The following is a 14,646-nucleotide window of genomic DNA, read 5'->3' as shown; positions in this document are numbered from 1 at the left end:
GGTAACCTCCTCTCCTCCTCCTCCTCTACCAGGTAACCAGGTGACCCGACCCCTCCTCCTCCTCCTCTCCTCCTCCTCCTCTCCTCCTTCTCCATCAGGTGATTATCTCCACCTCCCCCCCCACCTCTGCTCCTCCTCCATCAGGTAACCTCTTCTCCTCCTCCCTCCTCCTCTCCTCCTCCTCTCCTCCTCTCCTCCTCCTCCTCTCCTCATCCACTGCCCCCCCCTCTCTCCTCCTCCACCAGGTGATTAGCTCCACCCCCCTCTCCCCCCCCCCCGCTCCTCCTCCACCAGGTGATTAGCTCCACCCCTCCCCCCCCTGCTCCTCCTCCACCAGGGGATTAGCTCCACCCCCCTCTCCCCCCCCCCGCTCCTCCTCCACCAGGTGATTAGCTCCACCCCTCCCCCCCCCTGCTCCTCCTCCACCAGGGGATTAGCTCCACCCCCCTCTACCCCCCCCCCCTGCTCCTCCTCCACCAGGTGATTAGCTCCACCCCTCCCCCCCCCTGCTCCTCCTCCACCAGGGGATTAGTTCCACCCCCCTCTCCCCCCCCTCCACCAACTGATTAGCTCCACCCCTCCCCCCCCTGCTCCTCTTCCACCAGGTGGAGCTGGATTCTGGAAGCAGTATTTAAACCATCACCCCTCCCACTTGAGGTCATACTGACATTTGGCACACAGAGTCTTGACAGAGTCTTTAGTAACTGCGACACAGTCTTGGCAACCGCCAATAAAGGAGGGAGATTAACCCTCCTCACCCTAACCCACCCAGATTTCCAAGAAATTAGGTGTTGACAGGACACAGATGTTTTTTGTTCTAATACACTCAGGCCTTGAATTTACCCCAAAGAAAACATATTTTCCACAACACCAGCTAACCCCAACCCTGTCTCTCTGTCTTTCTTCTTCTTCTTCTTCTTCTTCTTCTTCTTCTTCTCTGTCTCTGACACCCTGTCTCTCCCTCTGACACCCTGTCTCTCTCTCTCTCTGTCTCTCTCTCTGACACCCTGTCTCTCTCTCTCTGTCTCTCTCTGACACCCTGTCTCTCTCTCTTCCCTCCTCCCTCTCTCTCTGACACCCTGTCTCTCTCTCTCTGACACCATCTCTCTCTGTCTCTCTCTCTCTGACACCCTGTCTCTGTCTCTGTCTCTCTCTCTGACACCCTGTCTCTCTCTCTGCCACCCTGTCTGACACCTCTGGGTCTCCCGGTCCCTCCAGGTTCTACCAGCTGTTCCTGGACTCTGTCATAAAACGATTCTCTTCTCTCCTTCTTTCTTTCTTCTCTTCTCCCTCCTCCCTCTCTCCTCCTTCTGTCTCTCTTCCCTCCTCCCTCTCTCCTCCCTCCTGTCTCTCCTCCCTCCCTCCTGTCTCTTCCTTCCTCCTGTCTCTCCTGTCTCTCTTCCCTCTTCCCTCCCTCCTGTCTCTTCTCTCCTCCTTCTCTCCTCCCTCTCTCTCTGACAGCCTGTCTCTCTCTCTTCCCTCCTCCCTCTCTGTCTGACACCTCCTCCCTCTCTCTCTTCCCTCCTCCCTCTCTCTCTGCCACCCTGTCTGACACCTCTGGGTCTCCCGGTCCCTCCAGGTTCTACCAGCTGTTCCTGTCTCTCTCTCTGACACCCTGTCTCTCTCTCTGACACCCTGTCTGACACCTCTGGGTCTCCCGGTCCCTCCAGGTTCTACCAGCTGTTCCTGGACTCCCTGCGCTCTCTGGACGGCAAGTTCCCGGAGCGTCTGGAGGAGGAGGTCCTGCGCCCGGCGCTGGTGGCCAAGTTCCGTCAGGGCCGCCTGCACGGCCGCCTGCTCTGCCCCGGTGCCGCGGGCCAGCCCCAGAACCTGGAGAACCTGCAGCGCTCCCTGGACTGCTACGCCTACGTGGTCCAGTACTGCCAGGACCACCCGGAGGCCCGTCCCGCCGTGGAGACGGAGCTGGAACTCAGCCAGGAGATGAGCTCTCTGCTGCCCCTCAAGATGAACAGGCTGAAGGCCGGCATGCTCTCCTCCAACTGAGGAGAACCTCCCTGACCCCCCATGACACTATCACTGACCCTATCACTGACACTGACCCTAACACTGATCCTAACACTGACCCTGATCCTATCCAGGGATTAAAGTTCTCCGTCGCTACGACGGATTTCCGTCGTAAGTTGCGACGGACTTATTCCAAGTTGTGACAGATTTTACCTGGTGTAATATGATTTGTAGAGGCATACAATCTATTTTGATGTCGGTATTAGGTATATAAATGATATATAATAGCCTATATAGCCTACATATAAGCCTTTATTGGCTACAACTATGCGACAGTAACTTGCAGCGGGGTGCACTGACGCTGAACCCCTCATAGTGATAAGTAGGTGGACAACGCGTGGTGCTGAAATAGCCGACATGCGGTGTGTAGTTTGAAAAAAGTAACGCCAGCTCAGTAAATCATTCAAACGTAATGTTTACTTGCAGTTTAATTTGATGAAAACATTGACAACAAAATCGGTGCAAAAAAAAAGCTGAATCCGCTTGATCATGGAGGGCGAGGGGTGGTGGTGCATAGGCTTAGCCTATATGCTCCTGAAACGACAGAGCAAACACGCTACCTTACTTACACTGTAATAATTACAATGAGCCATTCATTAAAAATAGAAAAAATAATATTAGGCTATTAAATCTCACTTAATGAGAAAACTGGCATCTCCCATCGGGCACTATTTGTTATCTGGTGATATGGACGTCTTTGAGTGTCTAGAAAAGCGATATAAGTCTAATGTATTATTATTTTTTATTATTATTATGGACGTCACTTTAATCCGGCAGTTCTCAAGGTTTTTATGTACCAATCGATTCCTCTAGTCCGTCTTTATCGCATTCATTGATGAAAAGGACGACTCGCATATATAGGTGGAAGGGAACATTCATTGTGAGCACGGAAAATGTGAGTCTCACAACGGCTTTGATGGCTTTGATGGCTTTGCATTGATGAAACCAGGTAGGATGAACGCATAGTTCGCTGTCCATTCCTGTTTAAATGCCCTGTTTTCACCGTCAACTTTCCTCTTTAGACCTTTGGAGAGTGACATTATGTTTCTCTTGCTAGCTAGTAGGTTAAATGTTTAGCTAACTTCACCCGACACGCAAACAACCAATCCAATAATAATGTGACCTTGTCTGGGAGGAGGGGGGAATAATTATCACAATAAAAGTATGTTAAATAATTATTAGAATAAGTTAGGCTGCGCTACATCGTCAGTCCACACATTTATTATTCAAAAATATGGAAAAGGGCGAAACTACGTTTCAACGTTGTTGAGAATCACAACACAAACTCGCTATTCAAGTCCAAAACACTGCAACAAAATGGACTGCTACCTAGTTAACTAGAACACTACTGTACATTGTTTAGCAGGCTCACAAAACAAGCTGTGTTAGTTGACTAGCGATGTGTCATTGATTTTCTACAATGCGGAAATGTATTTACATTTTTCGGAAAAAAAGTCAAAGCATTAGAACGTAGAACGGAAAATCGCACGCGCGCTTTGCGCACGGAAAGCCACCGCACCGGCCCCGATTTGGCCTGAATTTTTTTTCCCGTCAGGAGATTTAGTTTTTGCTTTAATCCCTGCCTATCACTGACCCTGACCCTGATGATATCACTGACCCTGACCCTAACACTGACCCTGACCCCTAACCCCATCACTGACCCTGACCCGAACACTGACCCTGATCCTATCACTGACCCTGACCCCGACCCCTAACCCCATCACTGACCCTGACCCGAACACTGACCCTGATCCTATCACTGACCCTGACCTTGTCACTGACCCTGACCCTGACGATATCACTGACCCTGACCCTATCACTGACCCTGACCCCTAACCCCATCACTGACCCTGACCCTAACACTGCCTGGCCACCTCCAACCGACTGACAGACAGACAGACAGACAGACGTGTTGACTGACTGACTGACTGAGTTGAGTCCCCCACCCCCTTGACTGTTGAGTCTTATGAAATATGAAATGTGTCTTTGTTTTGGACCAGCGCCGCCAGGGCCACCCAGCTGGAGAACGCACCAAACGCAACAAAACGCTTCTTGATTTATTTATTGATATTCCAGGGCAGATACAGCAGATAGAGCAGACAGGGAGGGGACCTATATAACGCCCATTAACTGTAACTGTAATTACTCACCTGGCATTACTGTATCTGTAGTTACTCACCTGGTACGTGCTTTAACACCATGCTTGTGCTTTAATATGCTGCTGACCCACCTGACAATAAACATGATACCAATGGAAACATTATCTCTCTGTCTCTCTCTCTCTCTCTCTCTGTCTCTCTCTCTCTCTGTCTCTCTGTCTGTCTCTCTCTCTGTCTCTCTGTCTCTCTCTCTGTCTCTCTGCCTCTCTGTCTCTCTCTGTCTCTCTGTCTGTCTCTCTCTCTCTCTCTCTGCCTCTGTCTCTGTCTCTCTCTGTCTGTCTCTCTCTCTGTCTGTCTCTCTCTATGTCTGTCAGTCTCCTTCTCTCCTTATCTCTCTTGTCTCTTTCTCTCTCTGTCTCTCTTTCTCTCTCTCTGGCCTCTCTCTCTCTCTGGTCTGTGATTGGATGCTGTAGTAGAGAGGTGTGGCTGCAGGCCTCTGATTGGATGCTGTGCTCCTGATGCCGGGTGTGTGTATGCAGGGTGTGTGTGTGTGTGTGTGTGTGCAGGGTTAGAGACAGCCAGGGGGGGGCGCTGTAAATCTGGAACAGACATGAGGACATCCAGAGAGGGCAGATTTCTCTGTCCTTCTCTCCCTTTCTCTCCCTTTCTCTCTCCTCTTTCCGTCTCTCCCTCTCTCTCTCTCTCTCTCTCTCTCTCTCTCTCTCTGCGATGGTAATTATGTTGCTCCAGTGGTCGAGATGAAGGAGGAAACCTCTCATCTCCACATTCCTAACATACCTTCTCCTACGGTACCTGAACGTCTGCTGATGTGCCGTATAGTTGATGCACTCACTAAAGGCCTGTGTACTCAGTGTGTTTATGTACTTACGTTGCTCTGGGTTAGAGCTATGGAGGACGTGGATCGTGCCACAATGAAATACAATATTATTAACACGTCAAAATACAGTTACATGTGTATCGAAATGCAAATGCAAAAATACGGAATATTTGTGCCAAAATGACATCAATACAGCCATATTGTATTTTGAGATGTGTACATTACATTTCGACATGTGTACATTACATTTCGATGTGAGTTTTGGCACAAATGTAAGTTCTAGTCATGTGATAGGCTGGTTTCCTCCATAGGGGAGTGGCTGTTTGGAACTTGGCTAGTTAACTTTTGCAAACAAACCAAACAAATCACATCAAGAGCATCTGCTAAAGGATGGAAATATTCTGTTTGAAGATACGTTTATTTGTATAGGACATTTCATACAACAGGGGCAATTCAAAGTGCTTTACATATATCATTAAAAAATACAGAAAAAGAAGGATATTAAGAAAAAAATAAAACATTGAAATAAAATAAAAATGGCAAGAATATATATACTGTATATATAGAGAGAAAATAAATAGATAAATATTTAACAACATAATAATAACAAAGACAATGAATAAAAAGATATACATAAAAGTGTGATTCTCACAGACAGGAGAACTCTTAACGTTCACACTAATTTATTGCTGTTTAAATGTTTAAAGATGTTGAGATATGATGAGTCACTGGAAATTACAACACTGGTGCCTTCTGATGCAACTCTGACAGCAGGGGGGAGGCTGGGGGAGGTAGAACACCAGGGGGAGGCTGGGGGAGGTAGAACACCAGGGGGAGGCTGGGGGAGGTAGAACACCAGGGGAGGCTGGGGGATGTAGAACACCAGGGGGAGGCTGGGGGAGGTAGAACACCAGGGGGAGGCTGGGGGAGGTAGAACACCAGGGGAGGATGGTGGAGGTAGAACACCAGGGGAGGCTGGGGGAGGTAGAACACCAGGGGAGGCTGGGGGAGGTAGAACACCAGGGGGAGGCTGGGGGAGGTAGAACACCAGGGCAGGCTGGGAGAGGTAGAACACCAGGGGAGGCTGGGGGAGGTAGAACACCAGGGCTGGCTGGGGGAGGTAGAACACCAGGGGGAGGCTGGGGGAGGTAGAACACCAGGGGGAGGCTGGGGGAGGTAGAACACCAGGGGAGGCTGGGGGAGGTAGAACACCAGGGGAGGCTGGGGGAGGTAGAACACCATAGGGAGGCTGGGGGAGGTAGAACACCAGGGGGAGGCTGGGGGATGTAGAACACCAGGGGAGGCTGGGGGAGGGTGTTCATGTTCCCTGCCCATCACAGCCTCCGTTTCCCAACGTTACCGTTGCCAAAACTTGTACGGTAAAAAAGTTTCCTCACAGATGAACCTCACCAGCCTCTCAGAAGGGAAGTTGAGATGGCGGCAGATTGCGCAGCTTCCTGTCAGCAGAGTCACGATTGCCACACTGACGTCTGATCACCGCTGGTGTAACGCCTCGCTGTCAAGGAGGCCTTCACACCCCTGCTGCTGTTGTTATGACATACGTAGACGCTAGCTCCACTTCCTCACCTCCCTGATCCATAGGCAAAGGACAATGACTGAACGTGGATGAGCCAATTTTACAGTTTTCTATGACTCAGATTGAAGGAATGTCACTGGCTCTGTGTGTGTGTGTGTGTGTGTGTGTGTGTGTGTGTGTGTGTGTGAGAGTCTCTCCACAGCACCAGGCTTTGTAGTGTCAGCCAGCACACAGGCCTCCTGCCAAGCCGTGGTCTCTGAGGTTAATGACCTGAGATATTTGCATAATTAATTATGTTTTAGAAATATGACTGTATAACTGAGGGGATATGACTCTCCTGTCTCTCTATCGGTCTCTGGGTCTAGATCTATCAGTGTCTGTGTCTAGATCTATCAGTGTGTCTGGGTCTGGATCTCACAGTGTGTCTGGGTCTGGATCTCACAGTGTGTCTGGGTCTGGATCTCACAGTGTGTCTGGGTCTGGATCTCACAGTGTGTCTGGGTCTGGATCTCACAGTGTGTCTGGGTCTGGATCTCACAGTGTGTCTGGGTCTGGATCTCGCAGTGTGTCTGGGTCTGGATCTCACAGTGTGTCTGGGTCTGGATCTCACAGTGTGTCTGGGTCTGGATCTCGCAGTGTGTCTGGGTCTGGATCTCGCAGTGTGTCTAGATCTATCTCTCTGTCAGTGTCTGGGTCTAGATCAGTCAGTGTCTGGGTCTAGATCTATCTCTCTGTCAGTGTCTGGGTCAAGATCTATCTCTCTGTCAGTGTATCTGGGTCTAGATCTGCCAGTGTGTCTGGGTCTAGACCTAACGCCCCTCCTGCCCTAGGTGTACAGTACTCAACAACGGCCTAGATGGATCTCTACTCCTCTATTGTGTCGCCATGGGAACGCTCCCGGGAGAGAAATCCAAAACCACATTCACTCCCACGTCCACATGAGAGACGCCGGTTTCCAGACCAGTACACATCTAATTGGTACCCATTCAAACCCACTGGCTCGCAAAGGAATCTGGCTCAGGAATTAACCTGGCTCAAGAATGAACCTGTCTCACTCAGGAATTAACCTGTCTCGCTCAGGAATTAACCTGTCTCTTTCGCTCAAGAGTTAAACTGACTCGCTCAGGAATTAACCTGTCTGTTTCGCTCAGGAATTAAACCTTCTCGCTCAGGAATTAACCTGACTCGCTCAGGAATTAACCTGACTCGCTCTGGAATTAACCCACTGAAGGCAGTCGTCTTTCCCCCAGTGGAATTGAGCTCAGAGTAGTCCAGTTCCATGTGTGTGCAGATAGTAGACGGGTCCCGTTGTAAGGCAGTGGGTTTTTGGAAGGTCAGATGATGAATCAGATGATGCAACACCATGACTGGGTTCCAAAATGCTTTCTTGCACCCTTATATAGAGCAAATACCAGTACACTATGTCTAGATAGAGTTGGAACACAGCCCGTTAGATAGAGTTGGAACACAGTCCATTAGATAGAGTTGGAACACAGCCCGTTAGATAGAGTTGGAACACAGCCCATTAGATAGAGTTGGAACACAGTCCATTAGATAGAGTTGGAACACAGCCCATTAGATAGAGTTGGAACACAGCCCATGTTTCTTCTCACTGCTAGGGCCTATAGAACACCATTACTGGGGCCCATAGAACACCATTACTAGAGCCCATAGAACACCACTACTGGGGCCCATAGAACACCACTACTGGGGCCCATAGAGCATCATTACTAGGGCCTAAGAGCCAATTAGTTTACTACAAAATCTACAAGTCTCAGTTAGCCAAATTGCACTGACCTGGGACCAGGCTAACAGCATTTAGATATGTGTGTAATGGAGGTGGATGGCTGTGTTTGTTAGATGTGTGTGTAATGGAGGTGGATGGGTGTGGATGTTAGATGTGTGTGTAATGGAGGTGGATGGGTGTGGATGTTTGGCTGGACTGAGAAACCTCAGCTTGACCATAACAATGCGTTGTCTCTTCCAGAGCAGAAAGGTTGTATTTACTCTCCCTCTCTCCTCCCCCTCTCCTCCCCCTCTCCTCCTCCTTCTCTCTTCCCTCTCTCCTCCCCCTCTCCCCCCTCTCTCCTCCTCCCTCTCTCCTCCCCCTCTCCTCACCCTCTCCCCCCCCTCTCCTCCCCCTCTCCTCCCTCTCTCCTCCCCCTCTCCTCCCCCTCTCCTCCCTCTCTCCTCCCCCCCTCTCCTCATCCTCTCCTCCCCCTCTCCTCCCCCTCTCTCCTCACCCTCTCCTCCCCCTCTCTCCCCCCTCTCCTCCCCCTCTCTCCTCCCCCTCTCCTCCTCCTTCTCTCTTCCCTCTCTCCTCCCCCTCTCCTCACCCTCTCCTCCTCCTTCTCTCTTCCCTCTCTCCTCCCCCTCTCCCCCCTCTCTCCTCCCCCTCTCTCCTCCCTCTCTCCCCCCTCTCCTCCCTCTCTCCTCCCCCTCTCCCCCCCCTCTCCTCCTTCTCTCTTCCCTCTCTCCTCCCCCTCTCTCCTCCCCCTCTCCCCCCTCTCCTCATCCTCTCCTCCCCCTCTCTCCCCCCTCTCCTCCCCCTCTCTCCTCCCTCTCTCCTCCCCCTCTCCCCCCTCTCTCCTCCTTCTCTCTCCCCCCTCTCCTCCCCCTCTCCCCCCTCTCTCCTCCCTCTCTCCCCCCTCTCCTCACCCTCTCCTCCCCCTCTCCCCCTCTCTCCTCCCCCTCTCCTCCCCCTCCCCCCCCCTCTCCCCCCTCTCTCCTCCCTCTCTCCTCACCCTCTCCCCCCCTCTCTCCCCCCTCTCCTCCCTCTCCTCCTCCTTCTCTCCTCCCTCTCTCCTCCCCCTCTCCCCCTCTCCTCCCCCTCTCCTCCCCCTCCCTGTTCTCCTCCCCTCTCCTCCCCCCTCTCCTCCTTCTCTCCTCCCCCTCTCCTCCCTCTCTCCCCTCTCTCCTCACCCTCTCCCCCCCCTCTCCTCCCTCTCTCCTCCCTCTCTCCTCCCCCTCTCATCCCTCTCTCCCCCCCCTCTCTCTCCTCCCCCTCTCCCCCCCCTCTCCTCCCTCTCTCCTCCCCCTCTCCCCCCTCTCTCCTCCCTCTCTCCTCCCCCTCTCCCCCCTCTCTCCCCTCTCTCCTCCCCCTCTCCTCACCCTCTCCTCCCTCTCTCCTCACCCTCTCCTCCCCCTCTCCTCACCCTCTCCTCCCCCTCTCCTCCCCCTCTCCTCCTTCTCTCCTCCCCCTCTCCTCCCTCTCTCCCCTCTCTCCTCACCCTCTCCCCCCCCTCTCCTCCTCCTTCTCTCTTCCCTCTCTCCTCCCCCTCTCCTCCCTCTCTCCTCCCTCTCTCCTCCCTCTCTCCTCCCCCTCTCCTCCCCCTCTCCTCCCCCTCTCCCCCCCCTCTCCTCCCCCTCTCCCCCCCCTCTCCTCCCCCTCTCCTCCCCCTCTCCCCCCCCTCTCCTCCCTCTCTCCCCTCTCTCCTCACCCTCTCCCCCCTCTCTCCTCCCTCTCTCCTCCCCCTCTCATCCCTCTCTCCCCCCCCTCTCCCCCCTCTCTCCTCCCCCTCTCCCCCCCCTCTCCTCCCTCTCTCCTCCCCCTCTCCCCCCTCTCTCCTCCCTCTCTCCTCCCCCTCTCCCCCCTCTCTCCTCCCCCTCTCCCCCCCCTCTCCTCCCTCTCTCCTCCCCCTCTCCCCCCTCTCTCCTCCCCCTCTCCCCCCTCTCTCCTCCCCCTCTCCCCCCCCTCTCCTCCCTCTCTCCTCCCCCTCTCCCCCCTCTCTCCTCCCCCTCTCCCCCCTCTCTCCCCCCTCTCCTCCCTCTCTCCCCCCTCTCCTCCCCCTCTCCCCCCTCTCTCCCCCCTCTCCTCCCTCTCTCCTTCCCCTCTCCCCCCCCTCTCCTCCCTCTCTCCTCCCCCTCTCCTCCCTCTCTCCTCCCCCTCTCCTCCCTCTCTCCTCCCCCTCTCTCCCCCCTCTCCCCCCTCTCTCCCCCCTCTCCTCCCTCTCTCCCCCCTCTCCTCCCCTCTCTCCCCTCTCTCCTCCCCCTCTCCTCACCCTCTCCTCCCTCTCTCCTCACCCTCTCCTCCCCCTCTCCTCACCCTCTCCTCCCCCTCTCCTCCCCCTCTCTCCCCCCTCTCCTCACCCTCTCCCCCCCCTCTCCTCCTCCTTCTCTCTTCCCCCTCTCTCCTCCCCCTCTCCTCCCTCTCTCCTCCTTCTCTCCTCCCTCTCTCCTCCCCCTCTCCTCCCCCTCTCCTCCCCCTCTCTCCCCCCTCTCCCCCCTCTCTCCCCCCTCTCCTCCCTCTCTCCCCCCTCTCCTCCCTCTCTCCCCCCTCTCCTCCCTCTCTCCCCCTCTCTCCTCCCTCTCTCCCCTCTCTCCTCCCCCTCTCCTCCCTCTCTCCTCCCTCTCTCCCCCCTCTCCCCCCTCTCCCCCCTCTCCTCCCCCTCTCTCCTCCCCCTCTCCTCCCTCTCTCCTCCCTCTCTCCTCCCTCTCTCTCCCCCCTCTCCTCCCCCTCTCCCCCCCCTCTCTCCTCCCTCTCTCCTCCCTCTCTCCCCCCCTCTCCCCCCTCTCTCCTCCCCCTCTCTCCCCCCTCTCCTCCCTCTCTCCCCCCCCTCTCCCCCCCCTCTCCTCCCTCTCTCCTCCCCCTCTCTCCCCCCTCTCCTCCCTCTCTCCTCCCTCTCTCCTCCCTCTCTCCTCCCTCTCCTCCCCCTCCCTGTGATTGAGACTGTGTCAAACTAACTTTAAAAATAAAAGAACCCATGTTGGTCTGCTCCACTGACACCTCTGTCAGACTCCATCCTGTGAGAGACTTCCTGTTCCTGGTTGTCGGTCGCCATGGTGACTCATCTGGAGCACCTGACTGGCGTCCTCATACACATCATTTACGGAGCAGATGATTTTATCCAAACACACAGTCAGTACATTTACACCAGTAAGTGACTCAACCGTACATACGTCATCATGAATAAAACCTTTGATAAGAACAAGTGTCATCAACTACCACAGAGCTGGAGAGAGGCGTTATTTTTTTTAATAACGCTAACATAGCGTGTTAGGGGGTGGAGAGATCTGAGGAGGAGGAGAGGAGAGGGGGATGATAGAGGGTGTAGGGTGTTAGGGGGTGGAGAGATCTGAGGAGGAGGAGAGGAGAGGGGGATGATAGAGGGTGTAGGGTGTTAGGGGGTGGAGAGGTCTGAGGAGAGGAGAGGGGGAAGATGTCGGTGTTAGGGAGGAGGCACCCTGAACGCGTTACTGATAAACAATCCGTCTTTGATGACCTCTAGTAAACACCAACTGCCAGTAAACAGGTTTAACTGTAAACACGTTCTAATGTCTTCCTTTCATTCACCGCTATGTGATGCTAGTGCTTCAACGACGTGTAGCGTGTAGTGTGTTCTGTAGCGTGTTCTGTAGCATGTAGCATGTTCTGTAGCATGTAGCATGTTCCGCCTTCGTGGTACTTTGTGAGGCCAGAGGTCAGAGTTCATGTCCTGTGACCTACAGGGTTTGATCCTGGGTCGCTATCATGGGGGCGGAGCCTAGAGGTCAGAGAGAGGCCGGCCAGCCAGCGGTCGGTTCGCTGGTTTGACTCCCCACCCCAGGAGGGGGCCGGATGTGAGCTGGAGGGCTGGAGGGCTGCTGGCATCATATCTAAGCTGCCACTGCCGTTGTGCCCTCGAGCAAGACACGTAACCCCTAACTGCTCCAGGGGAGCTGCAGATAGCTGGGCCTGTGCCCAGAACCCTTAGGGTCTACCGGTCTGTTGTCTCATGTCAGGGTAATTCACGGTTGAGAAGGTGGTTGTGATTCACGGTTGAGAAGGTGGTTGTGATTCACGGTTGAGAAGGTGGTTGTGATTCACGGTTGAGAAGGTGGTTGTGATTCACGGTTGAGAAGGTGGTTGTGATTCACGGTTGAGAAGGTGGTTGCGATTCACGGTTGAGAAGGTGGTAGTGATTCACGGTTGAGAAGGTGGTTGTACTCTGAAGTGTGAAGTGAAGAGGCACACTGCTGCTCTGTGGTTGGGTAGATGCTCTCTGTAGAGACTAACGTGTCATTTCCTGTGGGCAGATGACAGCAGCCGATACTACCACTTCCTGTTCCACTTGACAGCTCTGTGTCAGCTGAAAACAAACATGTTCACACACTACTACAACATTACTCACACATCTACTACCCCCCTGTACTGTCCCTCCTGAGACATCTACTACCCCCCTGTACTGTCCCTCCTGAGACATCTACTACCCCCTGTACTGTCCCTCCTGAGACACCTACTACCCCCCTGTACTGTCCCACCAGAGACATCTACTACCCCCTGTACTGTCCCTCCTGAGACATCTACTACCCCCCTGTACTGTCCCACCAGAGACATCTACTACCCCCCTGTACTGTCCCTCCTGAGACACCTACTACCCCCCTGTACTGTCCCACCAGAGACATCTACTACCCCCTGTACTGTCCCTCCTGAGACATCTACTACCCCCCTGTACTGTCCCACCAGAGACATCTACTACCCCCTGTACTGTCCCACCAGAGACATCTACTACCCCCTGTACTGTCCCTCCTGAGACATCTACTACCCCCTGTACTGTCCCACCAGAGACATCTACTACCCCCTGTACTGTCCCACCTGAGACATCTACTACCCCCTGTACTGTCCCACCTGAGACATCTACTACCCCCCTGTACTGTCCCACCTGAGACATCTACTACCCCCTGTACTGTCCCACCAGAGACATCTACCACCCCCTGTACTGTCCCACCTGAGACATCTACTACCCCCCTGTACTGTCCCACCTGAGACATCTACTACCCCCTGTACTGTCCCACCAGAGACATCTACTACCCCCTGTACTGTCCCACCTGAGACATCTACTACCCCCTGTACTGTCCCACCAGAGACATCTACTACCCCCTGTACTGTCCCTCCAGAGACATCTACTACCCCCTGTACTGTCCCACCAGAGACATCTACTACCCCCCTGTACTGTCCCTCCAGAGACATCTACTACCCCCTGTACTGTCCCTCCAGAGACATCTACTACCCCCCTGTACTGTCCCACCAGAGACATCTACTACCCCCTGTACTGTCCCACCAGAGACATCTACTACCCCCTGTACTGTCCCTCCTGAGACATCTACTACCCCCCCTGTACTGTCCCTCCTGAGACATCTACTACCCCCTGTACTGTCCCTCCTGAGACATCTACTACCCCCTGTACTGTCCCTCCAGAGACACCTACTACCCCCTGTACTGTCCCTCCTGAGACATCTACTACCCCCCTGTACTGTCCCTCCTGAGACATCTACTACCCCCCTGTACTGTCCCACCAGAGACATGTGCTGTGTTTCCTGAGACATCTACTACCCCCTGTACTGTTTCTCCTGAGACATCTACTACCCCCTGTACTGTCTCCTGAGACATCTACTACCCCCCTGTACTGTGTCTCCTGAGACATCTACTACCCCCCTGTACTGTTTCTCCTGAGACATCTTCTACCCTCTACTGTCCCTCCTGAGACATCTACTACCCCCTGTATTGTTTTTCCGGAGACATCTACTAACCCCCTGTACTGTTTCTCCTGAGACATCTACTACCCCCCTGTACTGTGTTTCCTGAGACACCTACTACCCCCCTGTACAGTTTCTCCTGAGACATCTACTACCCCCTGTACTGTCTCCTGAGACATCTACTACCCCCTGTACTGTTTCTCCTGAGACATCTACTACCCCCCTGTACTGTCTCCTGAGACATCTACTACCCCCCTGTACTGTTTCTCCTGAGACATCTACTACCCCCTGTACTGTGTCTCCAGAGACATCTACTACCCCCCTGTACTGTTTCTCCTGTGTCATCAAAACAACAACAACAACAACAACAACAACAACAACAACAAATCTTCCTTCTTCTATCACAACGACTGCCAATGGCCCCAGGCCTGAGCTAGATCACTCTTCCTGCTATGACTGATGGATGGATGATTCACTTGCTTAATCAAATGTATTTGTTGTAAGTCACTTTGGAATAAGGCGTCTGCTAAATGCCAAGAATGTAAACATGTCAATGTGTGTTCCCTCAGCCATGTAAAGCTTGTGCATGTACACACACACACACACACACACACACACACACACACACACACACACACACACACACACCCTAACCCCCTCCTCTGGTCTGGACATCCAGTATGTGCTGTATA

At 53.6% G+C, this 14,646-nt stretch overlaps 1 protein-coding gene across 1 annotated transcript in view; it reads left to right on the top strand.

The window, feature by feature from the left end:
- Positions 1–2,526, top strand: part of kifbp (kinesin family binding protein) — a gene marked incomplete at its 5' end in the record, with an annotated part of 9,626 nt that extends 7,100 nt beyond the window's left edge. Inside the window, one exon of the mRNA XM_080538214.1 lies at positions 1,671–2,526. Coding sequence (XP_080394340.1) covers positions 1,671–2,004 — 334 coding nt within the window. The 3' untranslated portion in view covers positions 2,005–2,526. The remainder of the gene's footprint in view (positions 1–1,670) is intronic.
- Between the last annotated feature and the right edge of the window lie 12,120 nt (positions 2,527–14,646).

The sequence above is a fragment of the Nansenia antarctica genome, assembly GCF_963989245.1.
Source record: "Nansenia antarctica genome assembly, chromosome: 1".
Taxonomy (NCBI): domain Eukaryota; kingdom Metazoa; phylum Chordata; class Actinopteri; order Argentiniformes; family Microstomatidae; genus Nansenia; species Nansenia antarctica.
This window is presented reverse-complemented; position numbering and strand designations above follow the sequence as displayed.